The 18,504-nt window shown below is 53.4% G+C and overlaps 1 protein-coding gene across 1 annotated transcript in view; it reads left to right on the plus strand.

The window, feature by feature from the left end:
* The window catches only part of RPH3AL (rabphilin 3A like (without C2 domains)), a 96,013-nt gene that overhangs the window by 8,709 nt on the left and 68,800 nt on the right, over window positions 1–18,504 (plus strand). The window contains 3 exon segments of the mRNA XM_053662740.1: window positions 4,460–4,571; window positions 8,301–8,444; window positions 12,583–12,712. Of these exon segments, the coding sequence (XP_053518715.1) occupies window positions 4,495–4,571; window positions 8,301–8,444; window positions 12,583–12,712 (351 nt within the window). The 5' untranslated portion in view covers window positions 4,460–4,494.

Genomic DNA, 18,504 nt, shown 5'->3' on the forward strand with positions numbered 1-18,504 from the left:
GGTCGGAGCAGCCAGCAGCTGCCGGCCCCAGGATCCTTCACGGGTCCCCTGCCTGCCCCTGTGCCTCCCTCCTGCAGCCTGGCAGGGTGGAGCCAGGCATTGGAACTGCACAGGGCAGTCCCTCCAGCTGCTCCATCTCAGCTCCCTTGGGTGCCAATGAGGAAACTGAGGCCGAGGAAAGATAACTGACTAGTTCCTGCACTTTCAGTAAGTTTGCGTGAAAGCCAGACTTCGTGGGTTTTTCTTTCCTAATTGAGTCTTTTCTCCACCATCCTCACTGCTCCAAAACCCCTCCCTCCACACTTGCAGCCACCAAGTGACCGACCTGCTGCAGAGAAAGCAATACTGGCCCAGGGCTAGTAAACCATCGGTTAGCTCAGTGACCTCTTCTGTTTCGTTACTTCTCCCTTTATGTCAAACAAACAAACAAACAAGCCCCCAAATGATTAGATTTAGTAAGAACAGAACAGAATACTCTGTGGGTGATCGCAGAGTTGTTTTGGTTAAATTAAAAAAAAAAAAAAAAGAAAAGAAAAGAAATTGCCGTCATCTTGGCTAGTGTGGCTCAGTTGGTTGGAGCCTTGTCCTGTACACCTAAAGGTTGCAGGTTCAATTCCCAGGCAGGGCACAGCAGGTTTGATCCCTGGTTGGGGCATGTATGAAAACACTCTCTCTCTCCCTCCACTCTTAAAAAGAAGAAAAGGAAATTGCCCTCAAATGGGTCAGAGGACACATAAATGTGAGTTTAGGGGTTCCCTTGTCATTGATCTCCCAAATCTGGCCACACTGGGAAGTGAGTCAAAGTGTTAAAATGGGGCTTCATGCCCCAGGGGTTCATTTGGGGAGTTGCTGTGTCCCTACCTATGTTTTCTGTTGCCTTCTCCTGGACGCCCCACCTGTCCCACCATAAAGGAGCTGATATTCTGAGCATGAGGGCGCAGGACCCCTTCTTTCTCCCCACCCCCTCCCCCCGCCCAGCTCCACACCCTTTTGGTTCAGAATCTTCTGCAGAAGATGGACTTCCCACTGTGGCTTGCTGCTCCCTACCATGGTCACCCCTGCTGTGGTGCGCCGTGCTTCTGCAGGGGTGCCTGGCAGACGAGAGGGGCCACTCCACACTCGTGGTGCCTGGCTGGCCTGGACGGGCCACAGGCTCCAGGCCTTCGAGGCCTGGGAGCAGCGGCCTGAGATGTGGCGGCCCCTGCAGGCCGGAGCAGGAGCGGCAGCATCTGTGAGGCAATGGCAGGTGGCTGCCCGGGCACCCAGTTTACACAGGACACAGTCTCTGCTGGCCAGAGAGACCCTTTCTTCCATTTCTGGAAGCTTCCAGAATACAGAGGTCCCCCGCGGTTTTCCTTTCTGTGGTTTCAGTTAGCTGTTGTCAACTATGGTCCAAAAACATTAAACGGAAAATTCCTGAAATGAACAATTCATAAGTTCTCAGTTATGTGCCGTTCTGGGTAGCGTGACAACATCTCATGCCATCCCACTGTGTCCCGCCCGGGCTGTGGCCATCCCTTTGTCCAGCGTGTCTGCTCTGTGGACACACTGTCCCTGTTAGTCACTCAACAACCGTCCTGGTTATCGGGTCCACTCGCAGCATCCCAGTGCCAGTGTTCAGGTCGCCCTTGTTTTACTTAGTGGTAGCTCCGAAGCTCAAAAGTAGGGGTGCTAGCAGTCCGGGTGAGCCACAGAGCAGCCGGACCGTGCTCCTTTGAAGGGAAGAGGCAGGCGCAGTGCGGCGAGATACTTTGAGAGAGGTTGACCACATTCACATAACTATTATTACAGCATACTGATGTAATTGTTCCATTTTACTTTTGTTGTTGTGGTTAATCCTGCACTATGCCTGACTTACGAATTAAACTTTACCCTAGGCGTGCGTGCGTGCGTGCGTGTGTGTGTGTGTGTGTAGGGAACAGCGTTGCGTGGCCACTGGAGGACCTGGAGCGTGCCCCCCCCCGAATAAGGGGGTGTGCTGTTTTTGAAATAATACTAGTAAAGAAACAGGGCTGCCGAGCTGTAGTGTATTTTAAGCCTTTACTTGGAACAGAGTAACACTTTTCCCACTCACAGCAGCGCGACGGTGCTATTCACAGGATAGCAGAAATTTTAAAACAAAGCAAAACAAACCACAATGCACCAAAGGCTGGAAGTGGGACACCTGTTTAAAGTTCTCTGATGAGTCTCATTTTTTTACCCTGTGTTTTCCTGGTGTGCATGTTGGCCTCATTTGAGAGAAGGTCAAGGCCGAATCTGAGGAGGACTTGGAGGATGGGGGCACGGCCATGCTGGGCCTGGCCAGGGGGTTGCCACACACGTCTCCCTCCCAAAGCCGTCCACAGTGGGAAGCAGGATCCTGCATGTGCTTGCAGAGTGGGATAGAGACACCCCCGTGGGAAGGGCCTGGGCTTGGTCCCCTGGTCACTGAGCTGTGGTCTGCGTGCTGCCCCCTGCTGGTCACCACAGAAATGGGTGACATTGGTCTGGAACAGCCATTCTCAAACCATGGGCTTGGGGGTCCCCAACAGGTCAGGGGGTCTACAAGGTCAAAATTATTTTATAATAATAATAAAACATTTGGTCTCATTTTCTCACAAATATAGGCAAGGTGAAAAGTTTATTGATGTGGTTTCAGATGCCACATTAGAACTAATCTTTAAGAAACAGCCAACGCTTGGGTGTTGGGGCAGCGCGGGAGAGGAGCCAAGGTAGCTGGGAAGGTCATTCGGACACCCCCCCTTTTCCAACCTTAGCACACATCTGCGAGCGTCTGGATGTCCCTGCTGCACTTAACAAAACCACTCTTGCGAGAGGTTGAATGAAAAGTCAGGTAGGGACATTGGCTGCTTTTTGTTAAGCCAGCCATTACACAGACTTATGAAAATGTAAACCAATCCTATTATTCTCACTAAGAGTTTTTGTTTTGAGAATATAGTTTTTATTTTGTAAAGTATGTGAACATCTAATGAGTTTATTATTTTAATGAAGTTTAAATCTTCCTGTTTTAAATATCCTAATGTTGTATCGGTAGATATAGCTCATATTCCTCTGGAGTACTCAAGAATTTTTGTAACAATTTAATGAGATGTAATTCCCATGCCATCAAATTCACACTTTTACAGGGCACAATTCCGTGGTTTTGGTGTCACACAAAGCTGGGCGACTGTCACCATAACCCCAGGACATTTTCACCCCAAAGAAGCCCCGAGCCCAGTCAGCCCCCCAGCCCCGCCCGACAGCTGCTGAACTGCTTTGCCTCTGCAGGTCCACCTTTTCTGAATAGTTCCTGTAAACGGGGCCACACAACATACAGTCTTTTGTGTCTGGCTTCTTTCACTTAGCGTAATGTTTTCAAGGTTCATCCACATTACGGCCAAACAATATTCCTAGTATGACAAGCCACACTTTATCCATCTGTCAGCTGATAGACATTTGAATTGCTGCCACTTTTTGGCTATTATGAATACTGTCGCTGTGAACATTCACGCATCTGTTTTTGTGTGGACATGTTTTTAGTTCCCTTGGGTGGGTATGTACTGAGAAGTAGTTTCTGGGTCAGATGGTAACTCTGGCCCCACTGGGAAGTGACTCAAGACTAAGATCCAACCTCAGTGCTTTGTAAGAGTAAAGCGAAAGAAGTTCCATGTTTGAGAGCCCCTAGGCTACATTAGAGCAGGGGAGTGTGGGTAACTCAGGACGGCCCCTCGTCTTTGCTCTGGGTTGATACCCTCCAATCACCCCTCTCCCCACCCTCGTCCTCCTTTTTCTCCTTGTGTTTTTCTAACACAACTCCTTGGTGGCAAAGAGAAAGCCATTATGACAGACTGTAGAGGTTAAACCACCAGAAGGTCCTGGGGCCGAGTCACCTCTCTGTAGAATTTCCAGGATGCCACTCATGCCACGTCCCCTGCAGGCCTGTGGGTGGCGGTCTCGGCTGCAGCTGTGAGTCCCGGGCCCCCTCCCCGCCCCAGCACTGTGATCGCTGCTGTGGTGGAGCTTCTTGGGGGCAGAGTCTGAGAAGTCCCTGTTAGCAGAGCTGGGGAAGGCGGCTGGCTTCAGCCACAGCCGTGTGCCTGCGGTCGCTACTCAGGTCCCCTCCAAAAAGAAGGGCTGTCTAGTCATACTCCCCACCCCACCGCCCGCCCAGGCCCCTCCAGGGAGGTGTTGTGCGAAGCACAGCTGTACTCGGAGGGAGCAGGCATCAAATCCCCCCCAGCCCAGGCTTGCCAGCTAAGTTGAAAATGCAGTTACCCTCCCAGAGTTACGAGCCTTTCGAAAGAGGAGCTTGGAGGGAACAGTATTTATCTGGAGGAGTGAGTCTGAAGGTGAGACTGCAGGCAGCAGTGGGCAACGTACGGGGACAGGCCGGAAGTGCCCGTGCGGAGCCTGAGGGACCCGCCTGCCAACTGCACCCCAGCCAATGACACGCTCTTTCTTTTCCCTCCTCTCACCTCAGATGTGACTGCCGCCCACTGGCTGGATGCTCCAGGCATGGCCGACACCATCTTTGGCAGCGGGAGTGATCAGTGGGTCTGCCCCAATGACCGGCAGCTTGCCTTGCGAGCCAAGTGAGTACCTCCGAAGCCCCGCCAGGTCTCCTCCTTCTTGTCCCTGTTCCCCTCCTTCTTGTCCCTGTTCCCCTCCTTTCTTGGGCAAGATTCAGTCCCAGGGACCCGGAGAGACACGTATGGAGACAAGCCCTGTCTGAGAAACACCATGCTCCACGCCCTGAGCCAGCACTGAATGGCCACTCACGCATTTAACCAGCCTGTGGGATTTAGCTCCATTTCTCAGGGGAGGAAAGGGAGGCCGGGCTCCTTGCCCAAGTCACTTACCCGTGACTGGCAGGGCCAGGACCACGCCAGGGTCCTTCCGACTCCCGTGCCTGGGTTATTTCTATCACAACAGGCCTCTCGGAGGCAGGCCACTTGCTTTGCCTGCCCTGTTAAGAGCATAAATCCCTGCCCCCCACCCGGGTCTTCTGTCCCTGAGCTTCCAGAGGCGGGGAGCCTTTGACCTCTGGAGACCCACCGTACAGCTGAGTGCCCGGTGCTGACAGACAGGACAGAGTGCGGGCAGGTCAGCGAGTGCAGAGCTGAGCCAGTGCCAGACACACGGCCGCCTCAGGGGCACCCCGGGCTCCACCGCCCTCCTGTCAGGGGCTCTCTGGTTCGGCCTCGTCCCCTTGGGGCCCTGTTCTCTCTCATCCTGGTGACTCAGCGCCACTGCCCCAACGGGCAGCGGGGGTCAAAGGGGTGCCACGTCAATCTGGGAATGGGCCAGGGCTTCACTTAGAGTGTGACACTTTCGTGGAGTCCTGGAGGGGGGGTAAGTGTTGGACGGAAACATGGGGGAGGGGTCCCTAGAAGCCCTGCTCTCCTCCTCTGGCTGAAGACCAGAGGCTCGGAAAGGCCTGCCTTGCCCTCCTGTCTCCCTGTCTCTCCAAGGGGTCAGAGGTCCCTGGTGTCACATCAGCCTCAGAGTCCCCTTCATCTGTCAAACCTTGCCAATTACCAGAGCCAGCATTTCACAAATGGGACCAAGTTCAAACAATCTGCAATTGGACGTGAGGAGCCTGGAGGGACACAGAGCTGAAACATCAAAGGGGGCGAGAAAAATTAATCTGAAATGCCCCAGAAGAGCAGAGTCCTGCATGATCTGCAGTTCATTTGTCCCTGTCACTGGGACAGCTCAGCCCTGCAGGGGAAGAGACCGGGGGGGGGGGGGGGGGACACCGGCCCCTCTCCCGTCTCCTCTGACGCCTGGCAAGGCGATGTGTCCTGCCCGCCTGGGTCCAAGGAGCCAGGGAGCGCTGCACTCTGGTACCAGGTCCCCGGGTGACCCCTGCTGTCCCTCCAGCATTTCCTTCAGTTTCCCCTGACCTTGGCCTGCGCTCAGCAGCAGCCAGAAGCTGTTGTCGCACCTTTGAGAAGAGCAAATGCTTTTATCTTCTCCCTGGGGCGTGCTGCCTTGGAGCACCAGGCGCCGTGTCACGCCAGGCCCCGTGTCACGCCAGGCCCCGTGTCACGCCAGGCCCCGTGTCACGCCAGGCTTTGTAAAGGAGAGCACTCCCCTTGTCCACTGTGCTGAGGGACCCCCCCGGATGCCTGGGGAAATTAGCGTCCCTGGCTCTAGCTCAGGTCTGTCCTTCTTCCTCCAGCCACGACCTGACATTTTCCAAACCCCTGCTGTGTGCCTGGCACCGGTTGCACAGCAGTGAATAAGACCACTACCGTCTTTTGTCTTCAGGCGCTAATGGGTACAAGTGAGAATTATGTGCATGGTGACCTGTGAGCTTTGACAGGGGACACAGGCCGTGGGGGTGAAAGGGGTGCCAAGTCAATCTGGGAATGGGGCAGGGCTTAGCTTAGAGTGTGACACTTTTGTGGAGTCCTGGAGGAGGGGTAAGTATTGGACGGAAATATGGGGGAGGGGTTTCTAGAAGGAACAACAGCATGTGCAAAGGCCCTGAGGCAGAAGGAGCAGGCACAAAGAGGACCTAACAGGAGGCCAGTGTTGACATGAATGCAGGGTGAGTAAGGCAGTGAATGGCATAAAGGGAAGACAGCAGAGGCGAGATGGGGCAAGGATGGGTCCTCCAGAGACTCACATTCTGGAGAGGGAACGAAGGGCCCTAGCTTGCCTCAAAATGAAGTTTAAGCTCAGTGATAGAGCTATGCCTGGACCTTATGAAAACTTGGAGCATGGATTCTCCAAGTTTTCCCATGGGGCATCTCAGAAAAACCTCCAAGATCCATCTCGGAAGGGATCAAGGAAAAACCTGCTGGTGAAGATCATGTGTAAAAGAATAGGAGTGAGCTCATGGAAAGGGGGTTCGGGAGAGGGGCTTGCTCCCCAGGTGGAGGGCATGGAGTAAGCAAAGGCCTGGAGACACCCTGGAACTCGGCGCTAGAAGCAGATGTTGGTAATGCACACCAACAGGGGAGGTCAGGGGAGCTGAGGGAGGGGGGTGCCTCTGGGGGGCATACAGATGGGTGCTGGGCACCACCGCACGTGCTTCCCCGTGGGCTGCAGCCCGTCTGCATCTAGCACCTTGTTGGGCCTGCGCTGGCTGTGTGGAGGGACACTGCAGGGCAACAAGACACTCAGTGGCAGCTGTGGCTGAAAGTGGGAGTGGGGCCTGATGGACGGGGGGAGGAGCCGGGGGAGGAGTCACATGGGAGGCCTAGTGGGTGGTCAGATGGAGGCAGGAGAGGCAGCTCGGAGGATGACCTGGGGGAGCCCGCAGGCTGTCCTCCCTTAGATGGGAGCCCCCTCTGAGAAGCTGGGATCCTGCCCTGCAGAACAGCACAAGGCCCAGTGGGAGGGGCCTGCAGAGCACCAGGCTGGTCCTGGGCCCTGTGTGAGCTGAGCAGGCGCTGCACCCCCTGCGACAGCTGGCGCTGCTGGTGTTGTGCCCTCCTGCCTCTGGCGGACTGGGTCAGTTCCCCTTATTTACGTGTCCTCCTGACACCCACCTGCACAACACCCGCACAGCATGGCTGCAGCCCCTTGTGGCCGGGTATCACGGTGCATGGATGCTCAATAAGCGTGCATTGAGTGAATAGCTCTTATACTTTCTCATTAAATGAATATTGTGTAATTGATTGGGCCTCTGTCTCCCCCAGCACACTGAAGTGCTTTAAGGCCGTGACTTCGCCATCTTGCCCCCAACACCTGGCATAGAATGTCTCGGAGAAGCTGGGACCCCGGGCAGGCAGCCTGGGGCTTGGCCTGCTGCTGCCACTCTCCTCAGCCAGAAAAACAGAAAGGATTTGAGTCTGTCCCCTCACACCCCGCTTACAGCCACAGGGCCCCGGGCCCCAGCCCACCTCTCCTCCCCTGCAGCTCCATTACCCTCCCACCCTTGATCCCTCTGCTTTCAAAATGCTGTCAATCTCCTTTTATCCTCGAGATTTATTTTAAACCCAATTACAGTTCTTTCCTTGTCCATGGTAAACTCTGTCTCACTTTCTTCTGTGACTCAGATGTGGGTTTTTATTCTTGTCCTGATCATCTTCTGGGCTTCTCCCGCAACACCTCACGCGCCGTGGCGGTGGCCTTCTCCATTTGCACAGCCAGCGCGTTCCATGCTCCTGCCTCCCGGGGAGCTGAGGTGGCGCTGCCGTCCTCTCAAGGCCCAGCAGCTGGTGGGTGGTGGAGCTGGAACGTGGTGCTGGCATGTGGAGCCTGACGTCTGCCCTGTTCCCTGACACAGCAGCCAGGCGTTTTGTGGATATGATGGGGTCGGGGTTTGCACTGGGGTGGCCTCAAGGCCTGTGTTGTTCTCTCTCGAGGCTGCAGACAGGCTGGTCTGTGCACACCTACCAGACAGAGAAGCAGAGGAAGAGCCAGAGCCTCAGCCCGGCCGAGGTGGAGGCCATCCTGCAGGTCATCCAGAGGGCTGAGCAGCTTGATGTCCTGGAGCAGCAGAGGATCGGGTAAGGGCTGCCCCAGGCTGGGTCAGAAGCAGGTTGGTGAGAGGAGAACAAGGGTGCCTAGTGCCAGATCAGTGGGCTGGGAGGCTGGCACCCTCGTCCTAGGGCTGGGTTCTCACCTCCAGGAGAGAGTCAGCTCTGCTCGAACACCCCTGAGTGCAGACATGGAACCCAGCCCAGCCCTTTGAAGCCTCAGTGAGCGAAGCCCCATCTGTAAGGTGGGGATAGTGGCTGATGTGCAGGCCCCAGGCCGTAGAGGGTAAGCGAGTGTGGAGAAATGTGTGAGGGGCTGTTCAGCTCTGCACACTTAAGAATTAGCTGTGTTCCAGCAGTGAGGGATTTAAGTCAAGGCTGAACCTGGGACTTCTGGCCAAGATGGAGGCATAGGTAGAAACACTGTACCTCCTCACACAACCAAAATTAAGGACAACAAAGATTTAGAAATAAAAGCACAACCAGAACAGACAGAAAATTGAACTGAACGGAAGTCCAGCAACCATTCGACCAGACCGGTGAGACGGGCGAAGTCAACGGCAGGCGGAGAGGGGTCTTGGCAGGAAAAGGTGGTGGCTGCCAGACCCCGGAGCACAGGCGGCACAGGGCTGACCACGGTCACACATTCCCATGCAGATAAACCAGCCAAAAATGGGCAGTGAGACAACTAGGCAACCCAGGGCCCCAGTGACAGGAAATAAAGCCTAAAAGCACCGAATTGAAAAGGTGCCAGGAGAGACTCCCAGCCTCACAGGAGAGTTCGCTGGAGAGACCCACAGGGTCCTAGAACGCACACAAGCCTGCCCACCTGGGAACCAGCACCAGAAGAGCCCAGTTTGCTTGTGGGAAGTGTCAAAGGGGACTGAAATCTGAGAGAGAGCGAGGAGCAAGCGCCAATATTCCCTCTCTGGCCCCGCCCCCACATATAGCCTCACAACCCAGCAATGTGGGTTGCCCCACCCTGGTGAACACCTAAGGCTCCACCCCTCATATGTAATAGGCACCACCTGACAAAAAAATTATGGCTCAAACAGAAGAACAAATCGAAGTCCTAGAGCCAATACTTCCAAGTGACAAAGAAATAGCCAACCTATCAGATGCACAGTTCAAACCACTGGTGATCAGGCTGCTCACAGAACTTGTTGATTTTAGTCACAAATTAGAGAAACATATGAAAGCTAAATTAATTGAAATGAATGGTAATGCACAGGAAACCAATAGTAATGGAAAGGGGACTGGGACTCAAATTAGTGGAGTGGACCAGAAGGAAGAAAGAAAGAAACAAACAGAAAAGAATGAAGAAACAAGAATTCAAAAAAATGAGGAGAGGCTTAGGAACCTCCAGGACATCTTTAAACGTTCCAACATTCAAATTATAGGGGTACTAGAAGGGGATGAGGAAGAGCAACAAGTAGAAAAGTTATTTGAACAAATAATAAAGGAGAACTTCCCCAATCTGGCAAAGGAAATGGACTTCCAGGAAGTCCAGGAAGCTCAGAAAGTCAGTCCCAAAGAAGGTGGACCCAAGGAGGAACACACCAAGGCACATCATAATTGTATTAGCCAAGATTAAAATGAAGGAGAGAATCCTAGAAGCAGCAAGAGATAAGAGGATAGTCACCTACAAGGGAGTTCCCATCAGACTGTCAGCTGATTTCTCAAGAGACCTTACAGGCAAGAAGAAGCTGGAAAGAAGTATTCCAAGTCATGAAAGGAAAGGACTTACATCCAAGATTGATCTATCCAGCAAAGCTTTCATTTAGAATGGAAGGGCAGATGAAGTGCTTCTCAGATAAGGTCAAGTTCAAGGAGTTCATCATCACCAACCCCTTATTATATGAAATGTTAAAGGGACTTATCTAAGAAAAAGAAAATCAAAAACATGTATAGTAAAATGACAGCAAACTCACAGTTATTAACAACTACACCTAAAACAAAAGCAAACTAAGAGGACAGTTAGATCAGGAACAGAACCATAGAAATGAAGATCACATGGAGGGTTAGCAACAGCAGAGTGGGAGAAGGAGAAGGGGAAAAAAAGGTACAGAGAATAAGTAGCATAGATGGTAGGTAGAAAATAGACAGGGGAGGGCAAGAGTAGTATGGGAAATGGAGAAGCTAAAGAACTTGTGGCACATGGACATGAACTAAAGGGGAGAAATGGGGGAGGGGTGTGCAGGGTGGAGGGGAATGAAGGGGGAAATGGGACAACTGTAATGGCATAATCAATAAAATATATTTAAAAACAAACAGACAAACGAACAAAAAGGCTGAACCTGGATCATCTCAAATAAGACTCTAACAGGAGATGCTCTCCAGCTTGTTCTAAGCTCTTCTCCTGGTCGACATCGAGAGCTGACTACAGCACAGATTTCAAATAACTTTGTTGAGTGTTTTTTTGCTTGCTTTTAAAAAAAAATTTGATTTATTGATTTGAGAAAGAGAAACATCAGTTTGTTGTTCCATTTAGTTATGCATTCATTGGTTATTCTTGCATCTGCCTGACTGATTGAACCCACAACCTTGGTGCAGTCGGGACAGTGCTCCACCCAATTGAGCTACAAAAGTAATTGCCATTTCCTCGAAAATCTGAAAAACATAGAAAAGCACAGTGGGAAAACCAAACATACTGTATTCATTGCCTCAGGCAGGAATTAATTTGATGCTGAATTCCTTGTGCTTCTTCTATTTATCTTTTTCTTTTTAAAGATTTCATTTATTTACTTTTAGAGAAAAGGGAGGGAAAAAGAAGAAGAGAAAGATCAATGTGTGGTTGCCTCTTGCACACCCCCTACTGGGGACCTGGCCCACAACCCAGGCATGTGCCCTGACTGGGAATCAAACTGGTGACCCTTGGCTTTTCAGACTGGCACTCAACCCACTGAGCCACACCAGCCAGGGCTATCTATCTTTTTCCGTTAAATATATGATCATTCGAAAAAGTCAGACATTATTGCCCTGGCTGGGTGGGGTTCTGCTCACTGCAGGATGGGGGGGTGGACAACTAGAGGAGATAATGTAACCAACCCCACTGTCCGTTCATTCAAGAATTTTCACTGAGTGGCCACTGGAGATACTGCTGCCAACAAAACAGAAGTGGCTGCCAGTTTCGGGGAGGTCATATTGTTGCATGATAAGATGTCATGAAATGGGGGCCATGGTGGGCTGAGGGGCCGTGGGACCCTGAGCAGAGGCACCTACCCCCGGCTTGGTGGCGTTCGGGGGAGGCTCCTGGACGGGCTCTTTTTCTTCCTTCTCCAGCCTCTCCATCCACCCAGGTGCTCAAACCAAAGTCCCCTGCATCATCCTGGATCTCTCTTACCTGCCCTCCCCCCAGATCTGTCGAGGCTGCCTCGGAAGTGCAGCCCACCCCACCCCCCTTCCCTGGGCCTCCCACCACCCCCTGCCGCCTTCCTCACCTCCACACCCCCCCCATCCTGAGTGGGATTTTAAAATGCCATTTGGTTTAAATCATTCCTCTACTTAAAATTCCTCAGTAGCTTCTCCTTGATCTTGGAGAATAATCCAAACTCCATTTTGTGACCCGCAAAACCCACGTAGTCCAGCCGTCCTCAGGCTCCCTCCCATGTGCTCACGGAGCAGCAGCCACTCGGCCTCCTGATTCTGCTGTGCCAGGCCCTTTCTTGCCCGGGACGGTCCAGATTCCCTCTGCCAAGAATGCTTCCTCCCCTAGCTTTTCGCACGGTTTGGTCCCTGTCATCCTTCAGCTCTCAGCCCAAGTGTCCTCAGCGAGGCCCCACCCACCCCCCCTGATATGCCCCCATCCCCCTTGTTTCTTCCTCCCCCACCCACTTACTTTATCAGTTTGCTTGTTGGCTTGTATCTGCACTTTCTCCCTTTACTGAACATACATTCTGTGAGAGCAGGGACCACGTCCGTCCCTGGCTTGTTTGCTACAATATTCTCAGTGTCTGGCACATCATAGATGTTCAGTTAATACTGGTGCATAGATAAATAACTAGGAGCTATAGCCAGGGAAAGAGATGAGGTGGGGAACAGTACCCCAGGTGAGGGGACAGCACATGGGGCTTGGTGCAGCGTGGGGCCTCAGGGCAGCCGTGTCCCCGCAATGGTTGGGCTGGGGACAGGAAGTACATCCCATCTGACTCTGTGTCCTCTGGTGCAGGCGGCTGGTGGAGCGGCTGGACACCATGAGGCGCAACGTGATGGGGAATGGCCTCTCCCAATGTCTGCTCTGTGGGGAGGTGCCAGGCTTCCTGGGCAGCTCGTCAGTGTTCTGTAAGGACTGCAGGAAGGTAAGACCCTGCTCTGGCCCTGCTACTCCGGCTACCCAGCCTGGACTAGCTGAGTAGCTGCTGCTCTGTGCCTTTGCATTCTGGCTCCCGGGAGTGTGTGTATGTTTGTGTGTACATACGTAAGCACATGGTATCCTATGGTTCTTGGCAAGAAGGGTTGGAGCCTGAAGGTCGAATGGCCCAACTTCTAGGGCTAGCCCTGGGGAGTGCACCTGTGCATCTCACAGGCCATGGTGTGAATTCAGCTCCTCCTCCAGCCATGTGACCTCAGAGAACTCGTTCAATATGCCATGCCTCACTGTTCTCACCTGTAAAACAGGAATAATGATAATACATACCTTAGAGAGTTGGGAGAATTAAATATTACATGCAAAGCATTTAAAACCTTGTCTAGCACATTAGGTACTCAGTAAATGTTACTGAGTAAATACAGTTCTCCTCGGAGCCAAATTATATGCTCGGATCACACCTCCTGTTCTGTTGGTCTGCTCTCCCGACCCTTGGCTGCCCAAACAGGAGTGATCTCTGCAGCAAGGCCAGATGGACTGTCCCCTGTTCTTATCATAATATCCCATTGATGGTTCTAAATTGTGCCACAGGTTAAACTGTTTCATATTGAATCCAATACATTTTATAGTAACTTTTTGTTTTTCCTGGAGTTTCTGATTGCCTTTCTTTTTCTTATTGACAAAAGAATAATGTGCCTTCTAACCCTCAAGATTATTTAGCATCTCAGTTTCATTCTCTCTCACATGGAGCCTGTGTTTTGGTCCTGCCAGAAACCCTCTTAGATTCTTACTCTTGCTTGGGCTTAGAGCGACAGCTGCACGGCTGTGATCATGGGACTTCACTTTTCTGCCCTCCTAGTTCAGAGGCACTGTTCCTGAGACACCACGTCATTTACTTTTTTAGATTTTCACTCTAAGTTTGCTGGGACCAATCTTCAAGTAACTTCCCTGGGCCAGTCACTCTTAAGTGTAGAATTATTTTGATGAACAAGACAGAGAAAGAACCTTCTTTCATGAGAGTACATTGGGTGGGGGAACCCAAAAATTTGATTAAAAATGATCAAACAATTAAGACCTCAGGAGGAATAAATTCTGGGAAGAAGTAACAGGGGATAGAAGTCTGGGGGTGGGGTGGGGTTGAGAAGACAGTAAAACATGAAGAAGTCAAAACCTGGAGGCCACTGGCAACCTTGATAAGGACATTTGCAATGGCGTTCGACAGCTGGATAAGAGAACAAGGCGCAAAGAGGTTAATATGCCCAATTAATAAGTGGAAAAACCAGGACTATCGCTAAGATTGTTTGCCCCTTACTCTGGGACATGCAGTGAACTGGGCTCAGGACTGTGGATTTACTGGTGAAGGTTCTCAAGGACACTGGAGGGGCCTGGGTGTCAGGGAAGGGATAGGCACTCATGTGCCAGCTCCTCCTGAAACCTTCCACAGACTCTGGATTCAATGCCAGCATAGGTGGTGGGCACAGGGACCTGGGCAGGCGGGGCTATATTTTGTGATTTCTGCCTTGGCAGTTGGGACCCAGCAACTTCTGACCTCCCTCTGCCCCTCAACCCCACAACCACTGTCCACATTCAGGTTTGCTGGTCCATGAAGAGGGGGCAGAACCTTACCTCCTTCCCCTAGAAATGTCGGGGGGCTCTGCCACAGAGGCAGGCTGCTGCCCCTGCTGCGGAGGGGCTAGGCCGGCTGCTCCACAGAGAGCCGTTTCCTGGGGCACGTGGCAGGGGCACGTGGCAGGCCCAGGGGAGGACCTCCGCTGGGTGTGGGGGCGGGCGAAAATGCTCCTGCAGACGCTCCTGCCTCCCCCACCCCATGGTGCCTGGAGCACATTTCCATTTGAAATTATTCTTATTCTGCTGTGGGCTGAGGACTGGGTCCTGGCTTGCGTGGCCAGTGAGGAGCCCTTCAAGCTTCTGAGGAGACTTGTCCTGGATAAAAGTGGGAGGAGAATGTGCTGATCGCGGCCCCGGCTGAGTGATGGGCATGGGGGGGGGTTTCTTCATCCATCCTGAAGAAGACTGTGCTATTCATTCATTCACTTTGCGGATAGTAGAGGGGCCACACTGTGCAAGCCCTGTTCTAGGGGCCGGTGATACTGTGAACGAGAGGGAGAAATCCTTGTTCTCATGGAGATTACTTTCTGGGGGTGGGCGAAGAGTGACAGGAAACAAACAAACATAAAATCACGTCAAGTGGTCTGAGGGCTCTGCAGTGAGTTAGAACGCAAGCAGCCGCCAGCCCCCCGAAAATCTGGGTGGAAAAGAGTTCCCAGCAGAGGGGACAGCAAGCATGAAGGCCCCTGAGGCAACAGCCAGCTGAGCAGGTTCAAGGAACTAATGAAACATCTGGGCCAGAGGGAGCGAGAGGTGGGCACAGCTGATCACACAGGGCTTCATAGTCAAGGTCAGGAGCTGAGATTCGTGCTGAGTTTAGTGGGACGCCAGTGGAGCCTGTGAGCAGGGCTGCGATGTGAGCTGATTTGTTTTTAAGAGGCGAGTCTAGTGCTGTCTGGCGGGTGGATTGCAGGGGGACACAGAGTGCAAGCTGGAGACGAGGTCGAGATGGCTGTCACCGGGAGATGATGGGGCCGGGGGCAGGGCAGCCTGTGGACAGGGACCTTCTGCTAGAGCATCAGGCTCTTCACTGCACTGTGAGCAGATGCACTGTGAGCAGATGGGGAAGGGTTCGAGGGAATGACCTGGGAAGGAAAGAGGGTCCTAGGCGGCAGTCGGGCCGGGGCAAGAGGGCACCCGTCCCCCCCCCGCACAGTGAGTGGGCGCTGTCCCTGCTGGGCTTGCCGACAGGGCTGTTCCCATGCAGGTGGACGAGGTTGTGGTCCCAGTGCAGTGACCTTGTGCAAGTCTCTCAGCGTGTCTCAGCCTCTGTTTCTTTATCCGTAAACAGGATAATAAAGCTTATGAACTCATTGCCCGGGTGTGAGCAGCAAATGAGCTAATGCAGGGAAGCCCTTCCTAGAGGGTCCACTTCGAACGTTCAGTAAAGGACACCTGTCGTTGCAGCCGTTACCGTTCATCTGCTCCAATGTCCTAGCTGTTCGGACTGCCCACGTGCTGCCCTGGCTGGGTGGCTCAGTGAGTTGGAGCATCATCCCACAGACCAAAAGGCCGTGGGTTCCATCCCCGGTCAGGGCACATACTGGGTTATGGGTTCTGTTCCCAGTGGGGCACATACTAGGTTGCAGGCTTCATCCTTGGTCAGAACATGTACTGGAGGCAACCGATCAATGTTTTTTTTCTCACGTCAACCTTCCTCACTCTCAAATCAACAAACATATCCTTGGGTAAGGAGCAAAAGAAAAAAGAATGGAACTTACCCCCATATATCTCAGAAGAGGGTTAGTGACATCCCACGAATTGGTCAGCTCAGCTGCCGAAACCAAATACCACGGACCAGGCAGCTTCAACGGCAGATTTATTTTTCGTAGCTCCGGAGGCTGGGAAGCTCAGGATCGATGTGCTGGTCAGGCCAGTTTCTGGTGAGAGCCTTGGCCTGCAGGTGGCCACCTTCTCACCGTGTGCTCACACAGGAAAGAAAACTCTGGTGTCACTTCCATTTCTGTTAGGACAGCAGTCCTGTCGGACCAGGGCCCCACCCTGACGGCCTCATTAAACCTCATCACCTCCAGCAGACCCTGTCTCTGCTGCAGCCACTTTGGGGACCAGGGCTTTAACGTTTGAATTTTCAGGGGACACAGTTCAGCCCATAGCACCCCACATTCTCCTTATTAGAATTCATGTTTTCTTGAACTTAAAATCAGAGTTCCTACACTTAGTCCCATATTTTTTGTAATTTCTAGAAAAGCCTCCGGAAGCCCTGTAGCCGTCCAGCACTGGATGCCCTGAGCCATCAGTGAAACCAGACTCCTCTGTTTCTGTGCAAGTTCCTCATATCAGTGACAGGCCAATCTGGGCTAGGGAAATCCAAAAGGACAAGTGTCCAGGTCCCTTCCCTCAGGTCTTCATGGTCACAGAGGGAAAGCAGTGTTCTCTAGAGTGATGCTGACCATAGCTGGGACCAAGGTATCCAGGACTAAGAGCAATCAGGAGGGCTGCCTGGAGGAGCTGGCTCCTGAAGCCTTCTGAGAGGCTGAGAGTAGAGTGAAGCGCATTCCACTCAGGGGAGAGCAGCACAGCAAAGACATGGAGCTGGAAATGGGCGGGGCAAGCCCCTGACGGTGAGGATGCAGGCCCTGAGGGCAGGGAGAAGTACTGAAAGAAGAAAAAACAGAGGAGATGACATCAGAGTTGACTTAGGAATGGGGGACTTGGAGGAGGGACAGAGGCCAGATCACAGGGACATGAAGACACAGGGCAGAGCTGAGACCTTCGTGTAGTAGGAGATGGGCCTTGTTGGAAGGAGTTCTCTGAGGCCAAGCTGCGTTTGAGCAGAGTGGGCAGGTGGGCAGGGCCCCGGAGCCCCAGGAGACGATGGGGCTATCACACAGACAGCCTGCAGCCACTGCCAGGCGCCGGCTACTTAGGAGATCAGGAGCGGGGCCCAGACCTAGCCCCAGAGTCCCCAGCAAAGCCCTAGCCCTTGCAGGGGCTCTGTGGTGTCCCAGAGGGGAGGACACCGTCATCGGTTCCCTCATCCGACAAACACGTATTGTTGTTCTCCCACTGGTGCAGGCAGGGGTTGTGGGGTGAGGACAGACAGACCCCTGCTACCTGGAAGGATGGGTAATTAGAGATGTGCTCAGGTTACAGCCACAGCCCTGGGGGCCTGAGAGCTCTCACAGGGCACTGGCCCAACTGGGTCCACCAGTGGCTGGGGTGCCTCTGTTTATTTCCAGCTCCGCTTTCTGCCCCTCACTCTTCGCAGCGGTGGGCAGCCCTGGCTCCTGGAAGCCTGTGGCCACGGGCAGGCTGCTGGGGAGGTCTCTGACACGGGGATTATCCAGGTCCAGGCCCGGGGGCCGACCCTCAGGTGCTCCTGGCCTCCCAGAGCGGAGCCCGCTCCTGCAAGAGCCCCGGCAGCACTCAGCAGCCATAGCTAACGAGTGCGCAGGCGGAACCGTGACGCGGCCCTCGGGCAGCGGCCCCTCCGTAATTGGGCCGGTGCAACCAGGCTGCCTGCCCTCATTAGGGGAGGGCTGGGGAGGGGAGGGAGGGGGCAGGCTGGTTAATTAGAGAGGCCTGGCACTCCTAATTGCTTAGGCTCTGAGTCAGCCAGCTCTCAGTTTAGCTGAGAGTCAGGCTTCACCAGCAATGGGAAGCCGGGCAGGGCTGCAGGAGCACCTGCCTGAGCCCAGGAAGCAGCAGGATTTTTTTCTGGTTTCAGAAAACGTGGGTCCCTAGGCGTGGATGCGGAGGAGTCTGTCTGTGAAACCACGGTCTCGGTACTGTGTGCTGAGTCCCCTGGGAAAGAGGATGAGGCAGCACCACTCTCTGCGCAAAGCCCTTGGGGAGTCCAGCCCAGGGAGGGCTCAGGCAGCCCCTGCTCAGGATGGGCAGGTGCTGGGGGGAGGGTCCAGGCCAGAGGAGGTGTGTGAGGGGGCAGGAACCTGGGGCAACTCATCCCATCACGGGAAGGGGTGGGGGGGGCCACCCTCCTGACCGCATCAAACTCCAATCACCTCCCAACTCCCCGCCTCCAAACACCACCACGCTGGGGCTTGGGGCTTCACCGTGGGAGTCTGGGAGTCTGACGGGACACAAACATTAGGCCCATTACAGCCACTGAACAGAAGCCCTGGGGGTGGGAGCGGGATCTCCACGTAACAAGCCCTCCAGGGATTCTGATCCTCT

Source organism: Artibeus jamaicensis, unplaced genomic scaffold (genome assembly GCF_021234435.1).
Source record: "Artibeus jamaicensis isolate MK-2021 breed Jamaican fruit bat unplaced genomic scaffold, CSHL_Jam_final contig_2790, whole genome shotgun sequence".
Taxonomy (NCBI): domain Eukaryota; kingdom Metazoa; phylum Chordata; class Mammalia; order Chiroptera; family Phyllostomidae; genus Artibeus; species Artibeus jamaicensis.